The sequence below is a fragment of the Oncorhynchus nerka genome, linkage group LG16 (assembly GCF_034236695.1).
Source record: "Oncorhynchus nerka isolate Pitt River linkage group LG16, Oner_Uvic_2.0, whole genome shotgun sequence".
Taxonomy (NCBI): Eukaryota; Metazoa; Chordata; class Actinopteri; order Salmoniformes; family Salmonidae; genus Oncorhynchus; species Oncorhynchus nerka.
In genome coordinates, this window is record NC_088411.1 from 9,279,355 (window position 1) to 9,299,838 (window position 20,484).

Consider the following 20,484-nt stretch of genomic DNA (forward strand, 5'->3'; position numbering starts at 1 on the left):
CATGTCACTTCCTGTTGAATGAGGGAGAGCGCGGTTTGTTGTTTTGAAAGTGTTATTGGAAAGTTTCTTAGTAGCTAGCTAACTTTTTAGTTTGGATCCCACAACGCAGTTGGCATCAGTTGCTGGGACAGGCTAGTCTCCAGTGATCCTGCTGACCAAGGCCGGGTCTGAGGAGCTATTTGGAGTAGCAGCTAGCTAGCTGCCTATCAAGGTAGCAGGGTTTTCTTGAGGGCTTGAACGCAACCCCCTGATGCAGTTAGCCATTGTGGATGGGACAGCTGTTTGTCTCGGCTTTGTGGCTGTCAAGATCCCTGCTCTTAGTTGTTTTCAATCTTCCCTGTGACCTGCCCTGTCTGGAACTGCAAGGAGTAACAGCGTAACCTATGTTGCTACCTACCATGACAAAGACCAAAGACGGCGGGTGTACCGTTGAGGACAGTAGTGTCTCTGAATCACACGTGAAGGATCTTTTAAACGAACAAAAAGAGTTCTACAAGCAGTTGTTACAACAAGAAAATAGCTTCAAGTGTGTTGTCCAAATACTGGTGGATCCAACTACTAAAATAATGGACAACCTCACCAGAGGGGACCTGAAGAACAGTTTGCAGTTCTCCCAAGGTCAGCTCAATGAATTGAAACAGGAGAATGGAAAGATGACAAATCTGTAAGTCATTGAGAGTGGACATTAATTCTGTGTGTGAATCCATGATAACAATGACAGATAAATCGGAATGGAGGGACAATCAAGGCGAAACAACATGGTTGTGGACAGAATTGCAGAATCTCCACATGAGACCTGGATGGAGTCTGAGGACAAAGTGAGGGAAATGATCTCTGAGAAACAACAATTAATGGACTGCTGAATGTACTGTTTATTTTTTTATCTAGCTTTTGTTTGCTCTTATTATGTCTATCTCTAATAAGCTATCCAGGGATGGGCTGAAAATAGCCCACATTAATATGTAGCCATAGAAATAAGGTTCTTTGAAATCAATAACTTGCTAACGTCAGATATTCATATATTAGCATTTAAAAATAAATAAATTAGATAACTAATTTGATGATACAGCAGTAGCAATACAAGGGAAACACATCTGTAGAAGAGACGGAAATGCTTATGGGGAGGTGTTGCTGTGATATGTATATATATATATATATATATATATATATATACACATACACACACACACAGTTGAAGTCGGAAGTTTACATACACCTTAGCCAAATACATTTAAACTAAGTTTTTCACAATTCCTGACATTTAATCCGAGTAAAAATTCCCTGTCTTAGGTCAGTTAGGATCACCACTTTATTTTAAGAATGTGAAATGTCAGAATAATAGTAGAATTATTTATTTCAGCACTTATTCTTTCATCACATTCCCAGTGGGTCAGAAGTTTACATACACTCAATTAGTATTTGGTAGCATTGCCATTACATTTTTTAACTTGTGTCAAACGTTTCGGGTAGCCTTCCACAAGCTTCCCTCAAAAATTGGGGCGGCAGGTAGCCTAGTGGTTAGAGCGTTGGACTAATAACCAAAAGGTTGTAAGTTCAAATCTCCGAGCTGACAAGGTACAAATTCTGCCCCTGAACAGGCAGTTAACCCACTGTTTATAGGCAGTCATTGAAAATAAAAATGTGTTAACTGACTTACCTTGTTTAAAAAAAAAAGAAAGTTGGGCGGATTTTGGCAGAGCTGGTGTAACTGAGTCAGGTTTGTAGGCTTTTTCAGTTCTGCCCACAAATTTTCTATAGGATTGAGGTCAGGGCTTTGATGGCCCCTCCAATACCTAGACTTTGTTGTCCTAAAGCCATTTTGCCACAACTTTGGAAGTATGCTTGGGGTCATTGTCCATTTGGAAGGCCCATTTGCGACCAAGCTTTAACTTCCTGACTGATGTCTTGAGATGTTGCTTCAATATATCCACATAATTTTCATTCCTCATGATGCCATCTATTTTGTGAAGTGCACCAGTCCCTCCTGCAGCAAAGCACCCCCACAGCATGATGCTGCCAACCCCGTGCTTCATGTTTGGGATGGTATTCTTCGGCTTGCAAGTTTCCCCTTTTTCCTCCAAACATAACGATGATCATTATGGCCAAACAGAACAGAGGACATTTCTCCAAAAAGTACGATCTTTGTCCCCATGTGCAGTTGCAAACTGTAGTCTGCCTTTTTTATGGTGGTTTTGGAGCAGTGGCTTCTTCCTTGCTGAGCAGCCTTTTCAGGTTATGTCGATATAGGACTCGTTTTACTGTGGCTATAGATACTTTTGTACCCGTTTCCTCCAGCATCTTCACAAGGTCCTTGCTGCTGTTCCGGGATTGATTTGCACTTATCGCACCAAAGTACGTTAATCTCTAGGAGACAGCGTGGTCCCATGGTGTTTATACTTGCGTGGTATTGTTTGTACAGATGAACGTGGTACCTTCAGGCGTTTGGGAATTGCTCCCAAGGATGACCCAGACTTGTGGAGGTCTACAATTCTTTCTCTGAGGTCTTGGCTTATTTATTTAGATTTTCCCATGATGTCAAGCAAAGAGGAACAGAGTTTGAAGGTAGGCCTTGAAATACATCCACAGGTACACCTCCAATTGACTCAAGTAATGTCCTAACCAACTTGCCAAACTATAGTTTGTTAACAAGAAATTTGTGGAGTGGTTAAAAAACGAGATTTAATGACTCCAACCTAAGTATATGTAAACTTCTGACTTCAACTGTATAAATACAATGGCAAGAAAAAGTATGTGAACCCTTTGGAATTACCTGGATTTCTGCATAAATTGGTCATCAAATTTGATCTGGTCTTCATCTAAGTCACAACAATAGACAAACACAGTGTGCTTAAACTAATAACACACAAAGAATTAGACGTTGTCATGTCTTTATTGAACACACTGTGTAAACATTCACAGTGCAGGGTGGGAAAAGTATGTGAACCCTTGGATCTATAACTTGTTGACCCTCCTTTGGCAGCAAAAACCTAAAAAAAAACATTTTCTGTAGTTGCCGTTGAGAGTTGAACAACGGTCAGGAGGAATTTTGGACAACTCTTTACAAAACAGTTTCAGTTCAGCAATATTCTTGGGATGTCTGGTGTGAACCGTTCTCTCATGCCACAGCATTTTAAATCGGGTTTAGGTCAGGACTCTGACTGGGCTGCTCCAGAAGGCTATTTTCTTCTGTTGAACCATTCTTTTGTTGATTTATTTCTGTGTTTTGGGTAGTTGTCTTGTTGCTTCACCCAACTTCTGTTGAGCTTCAATTGGTCGGAGCCTTACATTCTCCTGCAAAATGTCTTGATAAACTTGGGAATTCAGTAAGCTATCCAGGCCCTGAGGCAGCAAAGCAGCCCCAAACCAGGATGCTCCCTCCACCATACTTCACAGTTGGGGTGAGGTTTTGATGTTCTGTGCTTATTTTCTCCACACATTGTGTTGCGTGTTCCTTCCAAACAACTCAACTTTAATTTAATCTGTCCACAGAATATTTTGCCAGTAACGTTGTGGAACATCCAGGTGCTCTTCAGACGTGCAGAATTGTTTTTTTTTGGACAGCTGCGGCTTCTTCCGTGGTGTCCTCCCATGAACACCATTCTTGCTTAGTGTTTTATGTATCGTAGACTCGTCAGAGATGTTATAGCATGTTCCAGAGATTTCTGGAAGTCTTTAGCTGACACTCTAGGATTCTTCTTAACCTCATTGAGCATTCTGCGCTGTGCTCTTGCAGTCATCTTTGTAGGATGGCTACTCCTAGGGAGAGTAGCAACAGTGCTGAACTTTCTCCATTTATAGACCATTTGTCTTACTGTGGACTGATGAACATCAAGGCTTTTAGAGATACTTTTGTAACCCTTTTCAGCTTTATGCAAGTCAACAATTCTTCTGTGATCTCTTTTGTTTGAGGCATGATTCACATCAGGCAATGCTTCTTGAAAATAGAAAACTCAAATGTTGTGTTTTTTATAGGGTAGTGCAGCTTTAACCAACATCTCGTCTCATTGATTGGACTCCAGGTTAGGTAGCTCCTGACTCCAATTAGCTTTTGGAGAAGTCATTAGCCTAGGGGGTTCACATAATTATTCCAACCTACACTGTTGAATGTTTAAATGATGTATTCAATATAGACAAGAAAAATACAATACTTTGTGTTATTAGTTTAAGCACACTGTGTTTGTCTATTGTTGTGACTTTGATGAAGATCAGATCAAATGTGATGACAAATTTATGCAGAAATCCAGCTAATTCCAAAGGGTTCACATACTTTTTCTTGCCAATGTATATTCAGAGCCATATCCCTGTAATGCTTAGAGAAGATCTTATGTCAATAGTTATTGAAGTGTTGTGGTAGCAGTTTCACTTGGCACATCTATTCTAAAACCTTTTCTTTTGGGGTGTTGCTGTAGGCCACCAAGTGCTTACAGTCAGTATCTAAATAATGTGTGGGAAATGCTGGATAGTTAGTCTATGTGATTTAAACAGAGGTCAAATTTCTTGGGGACCCGAATATTGATTGGTTTTTCATCAAGTAGTCTGGTCAAGAGGAAGCTTCTCACTGTAACCAGTGCCTGTAATCTGGTTCAGGTTATTAATCAACCTACCGTGGTGTTTACAGTACAAACACTACATGGACAAGATCATCCACATGATTCGATCACATTTGAACTAATACTGTAGAACTTTGTTCTTAAGCTGTATCGTGCCCATTTTTTTGCTCTGACTCTTATGTGGATGACGTTACAAATATTTGTTAGTCTGATGTGATTTAATGAGGAGCATCCAGACGCTGCACTTGGTGAATTTATGAAATTGCTTCTTCCAATTATTGATAAACATGCACCTGTTATTAAGAAACGGACTGTTAAGAACAGTTAAGGCTCCATGTATTGATGAGGAAATGTAAAACTATATGGTTGAAAGAGATGGGGGCAAAGGGAATGGCTAATAAATCTGGCTGCGCATCTGCCTGGCTGACTTAGTGCAAATTGAGAAATTAAGTGACTAAACTCAACAATAAAGAAGAAGCTGTATTATGAAGCCAAGATCAACGATGCCCTTAAAGAGGTGCAGTCTGTTTTGGAATGGGTGGCCAGTAATAAACTGGTCCTGAACATCTCTAAAACTAAGAGCATTGTATTTGGTACAAATCATTCCCTAAGTTCTAGACCTTCGCTGAACCTGGTATTGTCACGTTCTGACCTTAGTTCCTTTGTTTTGTCTTTGTTTTAGTATGGTCAGGGTGTGAGTTGGGGTGGGCAGTCTGTTTGTTTTTCTATGTTGGTTTTTGAGTTTGGCCTGGTATGGTTCTCAATCAGAGGCAGGTGTCGTTAGTTGTCTCTGATTGAGACTCACTTAGGTAGCCTTTTTCCACCTGTGTTTCGTGGGGGTTTATTTTCCGTGTCAGTGTTTTGTTTTTTTCACGTTGTCGTTTTATTGTTTTTGTTCAGTGTTCTTATTAAAAAACCAAGATGAACACTTACCACGCTGTGTATTGGTCCGATCCTTGCTACTCCTCCTCCTCAGAAGAAGATGAAAGCCGTTACAGAAACCCCCACCACAACCGGACCAAGCAGCGTGGTACCCAGGAGCAGCGGGTTAAAGACTCCTGGACTTGGGAGGAGATCTTGGATGGAAAGGGACCCTGGGTACAGCCGGGATAATATCGCCGCCCCAAGGCAGAGCTGGAGGCAGCGAAAGCCGAGAGGCGGCGTTATGAGAAGGCAGCACGGCAGCGCTGCTGGAAGCCCGAGAGACAGCCCCAAAAAATTATTGGGGGGAGGCACACGGGGAGTGTGGCGAAGTCAGGTAGGAGACCTGCGCCAAACTCCCCGTGCTTACCGTGGAGAGAGAGGGACCGGGCAGGCACCGTGTTTAGCCGTGAGGCGCACGGGGTCCCCGGTGCGCAGGCATAGCCCGGTGCGTTACAGCGCAGCACCTCGTATCGGCCGGGCTAGGTTGGGCATCGAGCCAGGTGCCATGAAGCCGGCTCAGCGCATCTGGTCTCCAGTTCGTCTCCTCGGGCCAGGGTACATGGCACCAGCCTTACGCATGGTGTCCCCGGTTCGCCAGCACAGCCCAGTGCGGGCTATTCCACCTCGCCGCACTGGCCTGGCTACAGGGAGCATTCAACCAGGTAAGGTTGGGCAGGCTCGGTGCTCGAGACCTCCAGTGCGCCTTCACGGTCCAGTCTATCCGGTGCCACCTATACGCACCAGCCCTCCAGTGGCAGCCCCCCCGTCTCCTCCCTACAGGTGCTCCCGTCTGTCCTGAGCTGCCAGAGTCTCCCGTCTGTCCTGAGCTGCCAGAGTCTCCCGTCTGTCCTGAGCTGCCAGAGTCTCCCGTCTGTCCTGAGCTGCCAGAGTCTCCCGTCTGTCCTGAGCTGCCAGAGTCTCCCGTCTGTCCTGAGCTGCCAGAGCCATCAGTCAGCCAGGAGCTGCCAGAGCCGTCAGTCACTATAGGTTCAGGTTTTGCCTGAGTCCGCACCTTTGGGGGGGGGGGGTGTACTGTTTTTGAGTTTGGCCTGGTATGGTTCTCAATCAGAGGCAGGTGTCGTTAATTGTCTCCGATTGAGAATCATACTTCGGTAGCCTTTTTCCACCTGTGTTTCGTGGGGGTTTATTTTCCGTGTCAGTGTTTGTTTCCACACGGAACTGTTTTGGTTTTTTCACGTTGTCGTTTATTGTTTTTGTTCAGTGTTCTTATTAAAAAACCAAGATGAACACTTACCATGCTGCGTATTGGTCTGATCCTTGCTACTCCTCCTCCTCCTCCTCAGAAGAGGAAAGCCGTTACAGGTATTAAATAGTGTGGCTGTTGAACACGTTGAGGTGTTACCTTAGATTGTAAACTGTCATGGTCAAAACATACATATTCAATGGTTGTAAAGATGGGGAGAGGTCTGTCCGTAATATAAAGAGATGATCTGCTTTTTTTGACACCACACTCCACAAAGCAAGTCCTGCAGGCTCTAGTTTGGTCTTACCTTGATTATTGTCCAGTTGTGTGGTCGAGTGCTGCAAGGAAATACCTAGTTAAGCTGCAGCTGGCCCAGAACAGTGGCACATCTTGCACTTCATTGTAATCAGAGGGCTGATATAAATACGATGCATTCCAGTCTCTCTTGGCTAAGAGTTGAGGAGAGACTGACTGCATCACTTATTTTCACAAGAAATATTAATGTATTGTAAATCATAAACTGTTTGCATAGTCAACCTACACAAAGCTCTGACACACACACCCACACTTAGCCCACCAGACATACCAGCAGGGGTCTTTTCACAGTCCCCTAATCGAGAACAAATTCAAGAAAGTGTACAGTATAATATACAGCCATTATTGCATGGCACTTTTTTTAAACAGATAAAGCAACACCTTACAGCACAACGCCTCGCCCCTATTTGACCTAGATAGTTCATGTATATGTATTGATATGTAGGCTACGTGTGCCTTTAAAAAAATAAATGTACGTCGTTCTGTCCTTAAGTTGTTTTTGTCTATTAAGGTTCTGTATTATGTAATGTTTTGTGTGGTGTCATTGATATATGGAAATTCATATTCAATATTCATAAGCATTGACTAACTCCTCTAGGGAAGGGGAAGTGCCACAGGCACAATGTTTTGATTTAACTGACCTGGAAGACCAGGTGTGTTGAATTTAGGCAATCACTGAACTGATCAATTAGCTCAGTTGGTCAGCGCTGCATTCAGTACATTCAAATGTAATGGAATGTTTAATTGAACAGAAACGGTGCTGTACTGAGGGACACGTTGAAAAATGGGAAGGGGTTGTGGGGGTACAAAATGCACCACTGCCCTTTAAATACTTCACTCATTGCTTCAAGCCACACCCACCGAACGGAGCAAACGTATCTCCAAGTCTGATCAAGAATGTTTTGGGAAAGTGAACTGAACAAACCCCTCCTGTGGTGCCTAGTTGAAACAAAATCTTGCAGTACTCCTAGAACCAAGTTGCCTACTCCTGCTCTAGGATCCTGTGGTGAAAGGACTGCTGTGCAAGGTATTTCTTCCAAGGCCCATAATCACATAGCGTCTCAGCATAGGGATAGTGATCTAGGATAACCTCCCCCTTGTGTGCAATTGTACTCGGTGTGTATGCAAAACTTATCCTAAAATCAGTACTACTCAGATTCTTTGAATATGCATGCAGGCCTGTCAGCAATACCACTCCACCTTAAATGCAACTACAACAGGAATAAGAATTAGCTTAGTCAGTCAGTAACTTAGCTAACTAGCTAATGAAACACTAATGTAAATGTGCACAAGCTTCTTAAAATCAGCCAAATTGTATAAAAACAGCCTATTTGCAGTAACATTAGGAGTGTCTTGTCAACTTTGTCACAAAGGCATCAATAATCCGTCAGGGAAACAAAGTAGTTTGACCAAAACATTCAAATACACAGTAACTAGCTAGTCTTTAAAATATAGCTATGAATTATATAGCAGCTAGCTGACCCAAGATTTCGATGCATGCCTCCACACAGAAAAACAGGTCATCTGGATTTGCGTCATTCTTCTTTAAGGTTTTATTGGCAGACTACATCCCAAAAGGTGTATTGCTGCCACTACTGGGTTGGGTAAAAACAGAGAAGAAAAAATGGATTATTTAAAAAATATATTTTCTCGTCATCTAATGTACTCAGATCCTTACACAGGCTTTGGGGCCTGAAAGGGGGAAGCATCTTCAGACAGTATTCCCAGTATTCCCTGCAATATTTGAGTCATGAAATCTTGGAGATCCAAGAACCTTTTAGCTGCTTTCACAATGATTTCCAGTTTTTTTTTGTGTTTTTTTTTGTAATGTACAATTCATCACCTCTGCAATAAACGCAAAAACGAAACAACCTTCTACACGACTGGTGTTTCAGGATCTCTCAACTGACTGACGTCCACAGACTGTTGTGCATCCACTGCCATAGCGTCATCATCTCTACTCACTGCTTCAACAATTTTCACTGCCTCTGCGTAGGAGACCTTCGACAGCCCTGATCCTTCCTGCTTTGACCTTCTTCACCTTAACAGGGCACTCAGGGAACGTGATTCCCATCACAATTGCAACACCGTGCCTCCTCAGACTCTTCAACAATGGTATTCAGTTGGCCAGACTTTTTACATTTATGACATTGAAGTGGCTTTTTTTTTTACATAAGCTTGCACTGCATATCTCATATCCCAGCTTAAAATGGGCCAGGGGAAATTCTTCATCAAACATCAAGAATACAGAAAGGCTTTCCTCCTTCCCGTTCACAGTGCAGATTAAGTGACGTGAATAAGTGACGTGAATCAACTATTCCTTGCATGTTCATCTTAAACCATGAAGCCTCAGTATCCATCGAGATGCCAGATATGACACCATTTATCGGTGCCCTACTCCGAAAATCATAGCATGTCACTTCAGTTTGGCATGTTGTTATATATATGTTCAATAAAAGACCATTTTTTTATTTGACAAAAAGGACAAATCAGTTGTAATCGCACTGTGGATGTATTGTACTTCATAATTGCATTGGGGGCATACTAATATTTCACTTAACAGCCTTACTTATGGATTGTGGATCAATTATCAGCCTACTCGGTGACACCCACAGAATACAACTGTGAAGATTTCACACAAATATTAGTGTTGTAGCTCTTATTGCAGGACTTTGACTGTGGGAAATCACCTCACCTCTTGTGCATATTGGACATTCATATTGCAATGTACAGCTGTGTTTTTTGTAAAGCTCTACATTGCATCATGAATGTTCAATACGCAAAATAACCTGAGTAGTTAAGTCATTTCCCACAGTTTAAGTCCTGCAATAAGAGCTATGACCCTAATATTTGTGTAAACTCTTCACTGTGAACATTTCATTGACCCAAGTTCCATAGCCAAGGCTGTACAGTCATGGCCAAAAGTTTTGAGAATGACACAAATATACATTTTCCCAAAGTCTGTTGCCTCAGTTTGTATGATGGCAATTTGCATATACTCCAGAATGTTATGAAGAGTGATCAGATGAATTGCAATTAATTGCAAAGTCCCTCTTTGCCATGCAAATGAACTGAATCCCAAAAAACATTTCCACTGCATTTCAGCCCTGCCACAAAAGGACCAGCTGACATCATGTCAGTGATTCTCTCGTTAACACAGGTGTGAGTGTTGACGAGGACAAGGCTGGAGATCACTCTGTCATGCTGATTGAGTTCGAATAACAGACTGGAAGCTTCAAAAGGAGGGTGGTGCTTGGAATCATTGTTCTTCCTCTGTCAATCATGGTTAACTGCAAGGAAACACGTGCCGTCATCGTTGCTTTGCACAAAAAGGGCTTCACAGGCAAGGATATTGCTGCCAGTAAGATTGCACCTAAATCAACCATTTATCGGATCATCAAGAACTTCACGAAGAGTGGTTCAATTGTTGTGAAGAAGGCTTCAGGGCGCCCAAGCGCCAGGACCTTCTCCTAAAGTTGATTCTGCTGCGGGATCGGGGCACCACCAGTACAGAGCTTGCTCAGGAATGGCAGCAGGCAGGTGTGAGTGCATCTGCACGCACAGTGAGGCAAAGACTTTTGGAGGATGGCCTGGTGTCAAGAAGGGCAGCAAAGAAGCCACTTCTCTCCAGGAAAAACATCAGGGACAGACTGATATTCTGCAAAAGGTACAGGGATTGGACTGCTGAGGACTGGGGTAAAGTCATTTTCTCTGATGAATCCCCTTTCCGATTGTTTGGGGCATCCGGAAAAAAGCTTGTCCGGAGAAGACAAGTTGAGCGCTACCATCAGTCGTGTCATGCCAACAGTAAAGCATCCTGAGACCATTCATGTGTGGGGTTGCTTCTCAGTCAAGGAAGTGGGTTCACTCACAATTTTGCCTAAGAACACAGCCATGAATAAAGAATGGTATCAGCACATCCTCCGAGAGAAACTTCTCCCAACCATCCAGGAACAGCCTTTTCCAGCATGATGGAGCACCTTGCCATAAGGCAAGAGTGATAAGTGGCTCGGGGAACAAAACATCGATATTTTGGGTCCATGGCCAGGAAACTCCCCAGACCTTAATCCCATTGAGAACTTGTGGTCAATCCTCAAGAGGCGGGTGGACAAACAAAAACCCACAAATTCTGACAAACTCCAAGCATTGATTATGCAAGAATGGGCTGCCATCAGTCAGGATGTGGCCCAGAAGTTAATTGACAGCATGCCAGGGCGGATTGCAGAGTTCTTGAAAAAGAAGGGTCAACACTGCAAATATTGACTTATTGCATCAACTTCATGTAATTGTCAATAAAAGACTGATACTTATGAAATGCTTGTAATTATACTTCAGTATTCCATAATAACATCTGACAAAAATATCTAAAGACACTGAAGCAGCAAACTTTGTGAAAATTTAAATGTGTGTTAATTCTCAAAACTTTTGGCCACGACTGTAGAATGGATTCAGTCTGCCCCCAATGCAATTCTGAAGTCGAATACATCCACAGTGTGATTTCAACTGATTAAAATTTGAGGCAAATTAACTAATTGTTGACTTTATATAACAACATTCCAAACTTAAGCATTATCCAGTTCAAATATGGCATGATTCCACTATTTGTATCTGTTTGCATCAGTTTCAATGCAGGTCTTTTATTTTGAAGGTGAACTGCAAATTCCACTATTGTGGCTAGCTTCAGATAGGTGGTGCAAAAGCAGGCAAAACTAGTCGAGCAATGCACTGTGACATTAATCAACCAATGGTGTGTTAGATACAGATGTTTGACACCCCCCCATTATAATATTGGAGGAAGAAATAAATAAATAAATAAATGAATACATATATACATTTATTAAAGTTTGAGTAATTAGATAATACATAGATAAATAATTAAATACATACAGATATGTAGATACAGTACCAGTCAAAAGTTTGGACACACCTACTCATTCAAGGGTTTTTCTTTATTTGTTTACTATTTTCTACATTGTAGAATAATAGTGAAGATATCAAAACTATGAAATAACACACATGGAATCATGTCGTAACCAAAAATGTATTAAACAAATCCAAATATATTTTATATTTGAGATTCTTCAAGGTAGCCACCCTTTGCCTTGATGACCGCTTTGGCATCCAGCCAACACAACTGTGGGAAGCATTGGAATCAACATGGGCCAGCATTTTTGTGGAATGCTATTGGCACCTTGTAGAATCCATGCCCTGATGAATTGACGCTGTTCTGAGGGAAAAAGGGGGCGCAACTCAATATTAGGAAGGTGTTCCTAATGTTTTGTACAATCAATGTATATTTGACATTTGTATCTAAAAGCATATTTGAGAAATAATTCATCAAAGTTGGCATATTCACATATTTATGACATTTTGGCCTTACCCTTTAAGACTGTAATGTTTAATCTATAGACGCTACAAAGCAAAAATTGGTGTCATATTCATCTTTAATGCTTGCTCTGTAATATGAGTAGTATTTTGATTTCAATATTATTCTTTTTACACCAATTTATGAATATAGAAAAATATAAACAGGAATATGAACAATGTACCGTTTTTAATTTGGCAAATGATTCAATATACTGTTGAACATTAATATACTCTAAGGGCATATCAAAGTTCCAGAGAGGGATCTCTGCTAGTTTTAAAGTTAAGGCCCATTTTATACGGAGAAATTGGCATAATAGGCAATGTAACCAATCACAGCCTTCCTTTTACTTTGATCATTGCATTTCCTGAAAAATCACCCGCAGAAGGCGGTGTTGTAGTACTCGATTCCAGGACTCACGTCCCGATTTTCAAGACTTGTGACTTGACTTGGACTCGACCCTTGGTGACTCGAACTCACCTTCTCGTGACTTGCATTTGCACTTGGACTGGATAGGCTACTGTGCTAAGCAGAATATTAGCAGAAATGGTTGCGCAGAGCAGCGAGGGTTCTGTTCTCGAGCAGTGAGAAGGATGCGCCAAACCCGGCACACGCAGCCTACATCAGCTGGTGAGCTGAGGTGGAGCAAGCGATGATTATGGGCAGGCAGATTCCGCTCTGGCTCCACCTCTGATCATAGGCTACATATCACGCAAGCGACTCTCTTGCTTTCCCATAACCACCAGTCACCAACCTACTATTAATGAATTAATTCAAATAAAATGATTTAACCTGTATTTAATTAGGCAAGTCAGTTAAGAACAAATTCTTATTTACGGCCTACCCCGGCCAAACCCGGACGACGCTGGGCCAATTGTGCGCCGCCCTATGGGACTCCCAATCACGGCCGGTTGTGATACAGCCTGAAATTGAACCAGGGTTTCTGTAGTGACGCCTCTGGCACTGAGATGTTCAGTGAGGAATTAGTGTATATCACCAGTGATGTACTGTACCACTGTCAGAGGGATAGCCATTTGCTTCCACACGTTGATGATAACATACAGTATTATGCTAATGTTCAGAATGTCTCCCCTGTGTGGTCCTACTGATATAAGGCCAGATATTGTAGGCCCACACACAAACTCAACTCTCTTATCAGGATGCTTCCCTTCAATGGCCACAGCCCACAGAGAATGACTGCCATTTTCTTTTCCCACACGGGAATTTGTCTGTACCCTCCATGAAGGGCAATATCCAAATGCTGAGGCAGAGAGAAACTGTTAAGCTGTACTAGTCCCTGACCTACCTCGTCTAGTGGAGCGCAGAGTAAGAACGAATAAGCCATCAAACACAGAACCCCCAGGTGCGGACACACATGCACGTGAACACACACACACACACACACCACAGTCTTGTATAACTAACCTTGTGGGGACACACAATTCAGTCCCATTCAAAATCCTATTTTCCCTAACCACTAAACCTAACCTTAACAATGAAACCTAACCTTAACCCTAAATCTAACCTTAACCCTAAATCTAACCTTAACACTAATTCTAACCTTAACCACCTAGAAATAGCATTTCACCTTGTGGGGACTAACAAAATGTCCCCAGTTGGTCAAATTTTTGTTTGTTTACTATAGTTAAACACGTCCACAACCACAGGGCACGATAACAATGCGTAGCTCAGCTCTCTGTCTAGTGCCCAGAGAAGCAGGAAGAGAATGTGGTGAAAGCTGCTGAAGCAATCTAACTAATGTATGCCATGGTGATGAAGGGGTTAAAACATCAGCCATTCTAGGGAACGTGAGAGGGTAGGCATAAGGCGGCCAATTAATGAATCAATTAATAGTTGTTATCTCGTTCTGACTAATTAAACACGCCCCCCACTGTCTGTACTGTGCCACTGCTTTGCACACAAACTTGTGTGCACACGCAGACACACACACACAGGGGGAATCCAATGTGTGTTAACGAAGATGTGTTTTCCACCTTACCGATACTAACAGTCATGTCAAGTGGGAAATCCCAGTGACAGAAGCACATGTGTTTTCTGTTGGTGGTCAGTTTGATTTCCTCCGCTCTCTGATTCACACACCTAGTGACCCCACCTCTGGCTATAGAAGGAGGCCAGTTCTGATGGGGATATCGTTTCCATAGAGATGGAGTCATTGTTTACGGACATGAGGCCACACCCTGATTACATGTTCTGGGCACTCAGAGCTAAGGGATACAGTGGAGAAAGGGGACAAAGTCAACACAAAGCAGATCCCTCTTTGGATCTCTCTTTGGTACTTGCCCCAGCACTTAAAAAGGGGCTGTATCTCCATCTGAGCTTTCTCTGCATCCCAAGAGTACATGGAAATGCAAGAATAGACTCTATCCTTACCGCTTAGCTCTCAACTGACTCTCGAGTCGTACACTCTAACTGTGTGTGTGTGTGTGTGTGTGTGTGTGTGTGTGTGTGTGTGGAGCATAAGGCTGCAGTGTGTTTGGGAGGGGCTTTCCAATGTGTGTTAATGTGGTTTGTTAGAACTGGGTGTCAGAGCAGAATTATCTGCAAAGAGGGTGGTCTTGCCAGCTGTGCAAACTGCCTCTAAACTTCATGGGAGGTTTCAATGCCTCAGGACCTATTAACCTGTTGCTTCTACTCGGGACGCTTGCGTCCCAACTAGAGCTCTGGAAATGCAAATGCGCTACGCTAAATGCTAATAGTATTAGTTAAAACTCAAAAGTTCATTAAAATACACATGCAGGGTATCGAATTAAAGCTACACTCGTTGTGAATCCAGGCAACAAGTCAGATTTTTAAAATGCTTTTCGGCGAAAGCATGAGAAGCTATTATCTGATAGCATGCAACACCCCAAAAGACCCACCGGGGACGTAAACAAAATAATTAGCATTTCGGCGTTACACAAACCGCACAATAAAATAGAAAACATTCATTACCTTTCACCATCTTCTTTGTTGGCACTCCTAGATGTCCCATAAACACTATTTGGGTCTTTATTTCGATTAAATCGGTCCATATAAAGCCTAGATATCGTTATATGTAGACTGTGTGATAAACGAAAAAAACATCGTTTCAAAACGTAACGTCATTTTTTAAAATTCAAAAAGTCGACGATAAACTTTCACAAAACACTTCGAAATACGTTTGTAATGCAACTTTAGGTATTAGTAAACGTTAATAAGCGATAAAATTCATCAGGAGGCGATGTAAAGATCATTAGCTGTCCGTCTGGAAAAATGTCCGGCTAGAAACTCAACGAAAATATCCGGTCCTAGACCGGAGGAGATACGGTGTCCTGCATGTGTTTGACCAAGAAAAAACTCGAAGGGAAATGACAAGACTCTAGACACCGTGTGGAAGCTGTAGGTACTGCAACCTCAGTCAATTAATTGTGGTTCACCTTTATCAATGGGATCAAGTAGCGCATGGATATATTTTCCCATTTTCAGTGATCAGTTTTTCCTGTGCTTTTTGATGTAAATGCCGTTCTGGTAAAGCCACAGCAGTGATTTAACCAGTTTTTTAAACGTCTGAGTGTTTTCTATCCACACAGACTAAGCAAATGCATATACTATATTCCTGGCATGAGTAGCAGGGCGCTGAAATGTTGCGCGATTTTTAACAGAATGTTCAAAAAAGTAGAGGGTCGACTTAAGAGGTTAAACTGAGTAGAAACATTGAGCCGAAATAAGCTAAAATGATATTCAACACAAATCATTTACAAACACAAACGTATGCACATGCAAATTTGCATGCATACAGTTGAAGTCAGAAGTTTACATACACTTAGGTTGGAGTTATTAAAACTAGTTTTTCAACCACTCCACAAATTTCTTGTTTACAAACTATAGTTTTGGCAAGTCTGTTAGGACATCTACTTTGTAGTCATTTTCCCAACAATTGTTTACAGACAGATTATTTCACTTATAATTCACTGTATCACAATTCCAGTGTGTCAGAAGTTTACATACACCAAGTTGACAGTGCCTTTAAACAGCTTGGAAAATTCCATAAAATTATGTCATGGCTTCTGATAGGCTAATTGACATCATTTGAGTCATTTGGAGGTGTACCTGTAGATGTATTTCAAGGCCTACCTTCAAACTCAATGCCTCTTTGCTTGACATCATGGGAAAATCAAAAGAAATCAGCCAAGACCTCCACAAGTCTGGTTCATCCTTGGAGTAATTTCTAAACGGCTGAAGGTACCACGTTCATCTGTACAAACAATAGTACGCACGTATAAACACCATGGGAACACACAGCCGCCATATCGCTCACTAAGGAGACGCGTTCTATCTCCTAGAGATGAACGTACTTTGGTGCGAAAAGTGCAAATCAATCCCAGTTCAACAGCAAAAGACCTTGTGAAGATACTGGAGGAAACGGGTACAAAGGTATAAATCCACAGTAAAACGAGTCCTATATCGACATAACCTGAAAGGCCGCTCAGCAAGGAAGAAGCCACTGCTCCAAAACCGCCATAAAAAAGCCAGACTACGGTTTGCTACTGCACATGGGTACAAAGATCATACTTTTTGGAGTAATGTCCTCTGGTCTGATGAAACAAAAGTAGAACTGTTTGGCCATAATTACCATTGTTATGTTTGGAGGAAAAAGGGGGATGCTTGCAAGCTCCATCCCAACCGTGAAGCACGGGGATGGCAGCATCATGCTGTGGGGGTGCTTTGCTGCAGGAGGGACTGGTGCACTTCACAAAATAGATGGCATCACGAGGCAGGAAAATTATGTGGATATATTGAAGCAACATCTCAAGACATCAGTCTTGTTAAATATTGGTTGCAAATGGGTCTTCCAAATGGACAATGACCCGAAGCATACTTCCTAATTGTGGCAAAATGACTTAAGGAGAACAAGTCTAGGTATTGGAGGGGCCATCACAAAGCCCTAACCTCAATCCCATAGGAAATGTGTGGGCAGAACTGAAAAGGCGTGTGCGAGAAAGTAGGCCTACAAACCTGACTCAGTTACACCAGCTCTGTCAGGAGGAATGGGCCAAAATTCACCCAACTTTTTGTGGGAAGCTTGTGGAAGGCTATCTCAAACGTTTGACCCAAGTTAAACAATTTAAAGGCAATGCTACCAAATACTAATTGAGTGTATGTAAACTTCTGTCCAACTGGGAATGTGGTGAAAGAAATAAAAGCTGAAATAAATAAATCTCTCTACTATTATTCTGACATTTCACATTCTTAAAATGAAGTAGTGATCCTAACTGACCTAAGACAGGGGATTTGTACTAGGATTAAATTGTGAAACTGAAACTGAATTGTGAAACTGAGTTTAAATGTATTTGGCCAAGGTGTATGTACTTCAACTGTGTGTGTGTATACACATAATAGGTATCGGCTGATTGGGCTACATTCACATTGTCAAGTGTTTCGAAAGCCTTGAATACGCTCATGCATTGACTAGAAAGAGAGCACTCATCCAGGAATTGCACAAAGGTCATTCAGTCAGCCAATTTCTCTCTCAGAATAGCGTGTGTATGTGCGTGCATGTGTTCGTGTGTGTGTGTGTAATGCATGCATTATCACAGTAGAGAGATAACATCTCTCATATCTTCAGGACACCCATCCTTATAAACATGAATATCTCTTTGTTGTGTCCCAAAAAGGGCCAAGTGCAGGCCTATTCATGTTTGTGGCAGATGCAATTTGACAGTTTATTCTTTCCATAGCACAGTGCTTTCTGCAGGGTTCTGTCATGTGTTTGCCTGTCACAGCTTTGTAGTCGCTGTGTGTGCGGGAACGTGCGTACATGCTTGCATGTGTGTGATAGAGTGTAGCGATGTCCTGGAGGTCTGTTGAACAGTGCTCTAATACTCTCTGTGGATTTTGATCAGTGAATAAATGCAGTATCTAGCTCATTTCCTGTGTCGAAGCCTAAATATGTTTTCCACTAATCCGATTCTGCAGCTCTGCTGTCTTTGGTCCACACACAAACACACTCCCCATCTCTTTCTCTCTCCATGCAGCTCTATCCAGTTATACTGGGTTTGCTTCATGTACCTATTACCTTTCAGAACTGCAGGTTTCAGCACTTTTAGTATTTATAGTTTGGACCTTGAGCTCATATCCCTTCTGTTGCACCGCATTTATGATGCGCTCTCCCCCCTTTGGTTCCTCTCTCCCTTTCTCCCTCCATATCTCTCCATCCCCACTGTTCTCTCCCTCCCTCTCTTCCCCCCCTTCTCCTCAGAGCCAGACTGGGCTTCAGTGACTCTGGGTGTGTTTGTGTGCCAGGGCTGTTCCCTCCTCCACAGAGGCATCCCCCACATCAGCAGGGTCAAGTCTGTTCAGCAGGAGATATGGGACGCCTCAGAGGTTGAGGTCAGTAACCCCCTGCCATAGAGGGAAGCAGGAGAGCAAGATACTGGGACCATGTACATTATATTGTGTTGCATTACATTGGTACAAGTACATTTATTACATGTCACAACCTGATTTGAGATCAGATCTTGCCATCCAAGTTCTTAAGTTGGCTCATGTTAGAACAAGCCAAAACCTGACCCGCAGTCAGTTCCAGTAGTGTGTCTGATAGGGATGCGCAGGTCAGCTGTTTATTCACCCACATCCACCCGCAATTGCTTATATCACCTTCCGCAACCACCTGACTATATGTGATAAAGGGAACATCTGAGGCCCACACCTGACAGTAACCCGCAAATATAGAAAATGTGCTGTACAGTTCCCTTTTTTCTCTTGAACATGTGTATATATATATATATATATATTCAGTTTTTCACTATTTCTGACATTTAATCCTAGTAAAAAAAATCCCTGTTTTAGGTCAGTTAGGTTCACCACTTTATTTTAAGAATGTGAAATGTCAGAATAATACTAGAGAAATATTTTTTTCAGCTTTTATTTCTTTCATCACATTTCCAGTGGGTCAGAAGTCAACATACACTCAATTAGTATTTGGTAGCATTGCCTTTAAATTGTTTAACTTGGGTTAATACATACTTTTAAAATTATATTATGTGAGCTAAACATTTAAAATAATTAAAACATGTTTTGTTCTTAGAGTATGATTTTTGGAGATTACTAATATTACTGTCCCCACTACAACAACAAAATACTTAAATATATGTCATTTTGTACTGTAGAATTCCATTCATTCCTATGGAAGACTGCTCCTACTTGGGATTGCCAATATGGCTGACCGGTGGCTTCAAAGCCTTTCAATGGCCAGTACATAGCATCAGCAATCCAGGGTTTATATACATCATTGGTTGTCAATGCATTAATTGATTTGTATTAAAACCGAGAAACCTTTATTGTTCCGTCTGTCCTCAGCTAATGGCTGCCATGGGTAATGAACCAGCCAAAGCCAAGTATGAACAGAAGGTTCCAGCATTCTACTACAGACCCAAACACACAGACTGCAAGTAAGTCACCCACATGACTGAGTTATAATGATGTGCTGACAAAGTCTGGTCGATTAGTATGTAGACACTTAGTGGTATACGAAGATATCACTGCTGTGTCAAGTGTTGTTACTCTAAAACGCTTACTGTTTCACACCCGTACTGAAATGTAACACGCTGCAGTACTTCTTCTTCCTTTGTGTGTGTGTGTGTTTGTGCATGTGTGGTGGGTGGTGTATGTGTGCACGTGTGTGCGTACGTCAGTGCGTTTGCCTGTGAAAGAAAGAGGGAGGGAGGGAGGGAGAGAGAAAGAGCACGAGAGAGAGAGAGACGCAAAAGTGTGAAGTGTTGTAACGGTTTTGACTTGAGGTTATTATTTATAGGGGTGCCAGGTCTGTTGTGCCTACCAGAGAAAACATTGGTTTCTCCTTTTGGTTTGGGAGGGAATGAGTCCCATCTGGTCCGTCAAATCTACACCAATACAAAAGGACTTATGTAAAAGTCAGGATGGAAATAAACTTTTCATGAACCCTTAAAACATTGGAAAGAACTTCAAAAACACCTATATTCTTTTGCGTGGGTTGTATTAGCAACATCAATGATTACACACACATATAATAATATAACACAATGAGTTCTGGTTCCTCCAGAAATGTCCTGTACCTCGGGCCTAAAGAGTCCAGCCCGGTAAAGGAGTTCAGGGAACTCCAGTGACCT

The 20,484-nt window shown here is 42.1% G+C and overlaps 1 protein-coding gene across 3 annotated transcripts in view; it reads left to right on the forward strand.

The window, feature by feature from the left end:
- LOC115143995 (arf-GAP with dual PH domain-containing protein 1) overlaps positions 1-20,484 on the forward strand; it is a 50,563-nt gene that overhangs the window by 7,617 nt on the left and 22,462 nt on the right. For 2 of the 3 annotated variants that reach the window (XM_029684550.2, XM_029684551.2), the window contains exons 2-3: positions 18,597-18,727; positions 19,697-19,788. In XM_029684550.2, coding sequence (XP_029540410.1) covers positions 18,597-18,727; positions 19,697-19,788 — 223 coding nt within the window. The remainder of the gene's footprint in view (positions 1-18,596; positions 18,728-19,696; positions 19,789-20,484) is intronic. The other variant, XM_029684552.2, reaches the window with a different exon arrangement.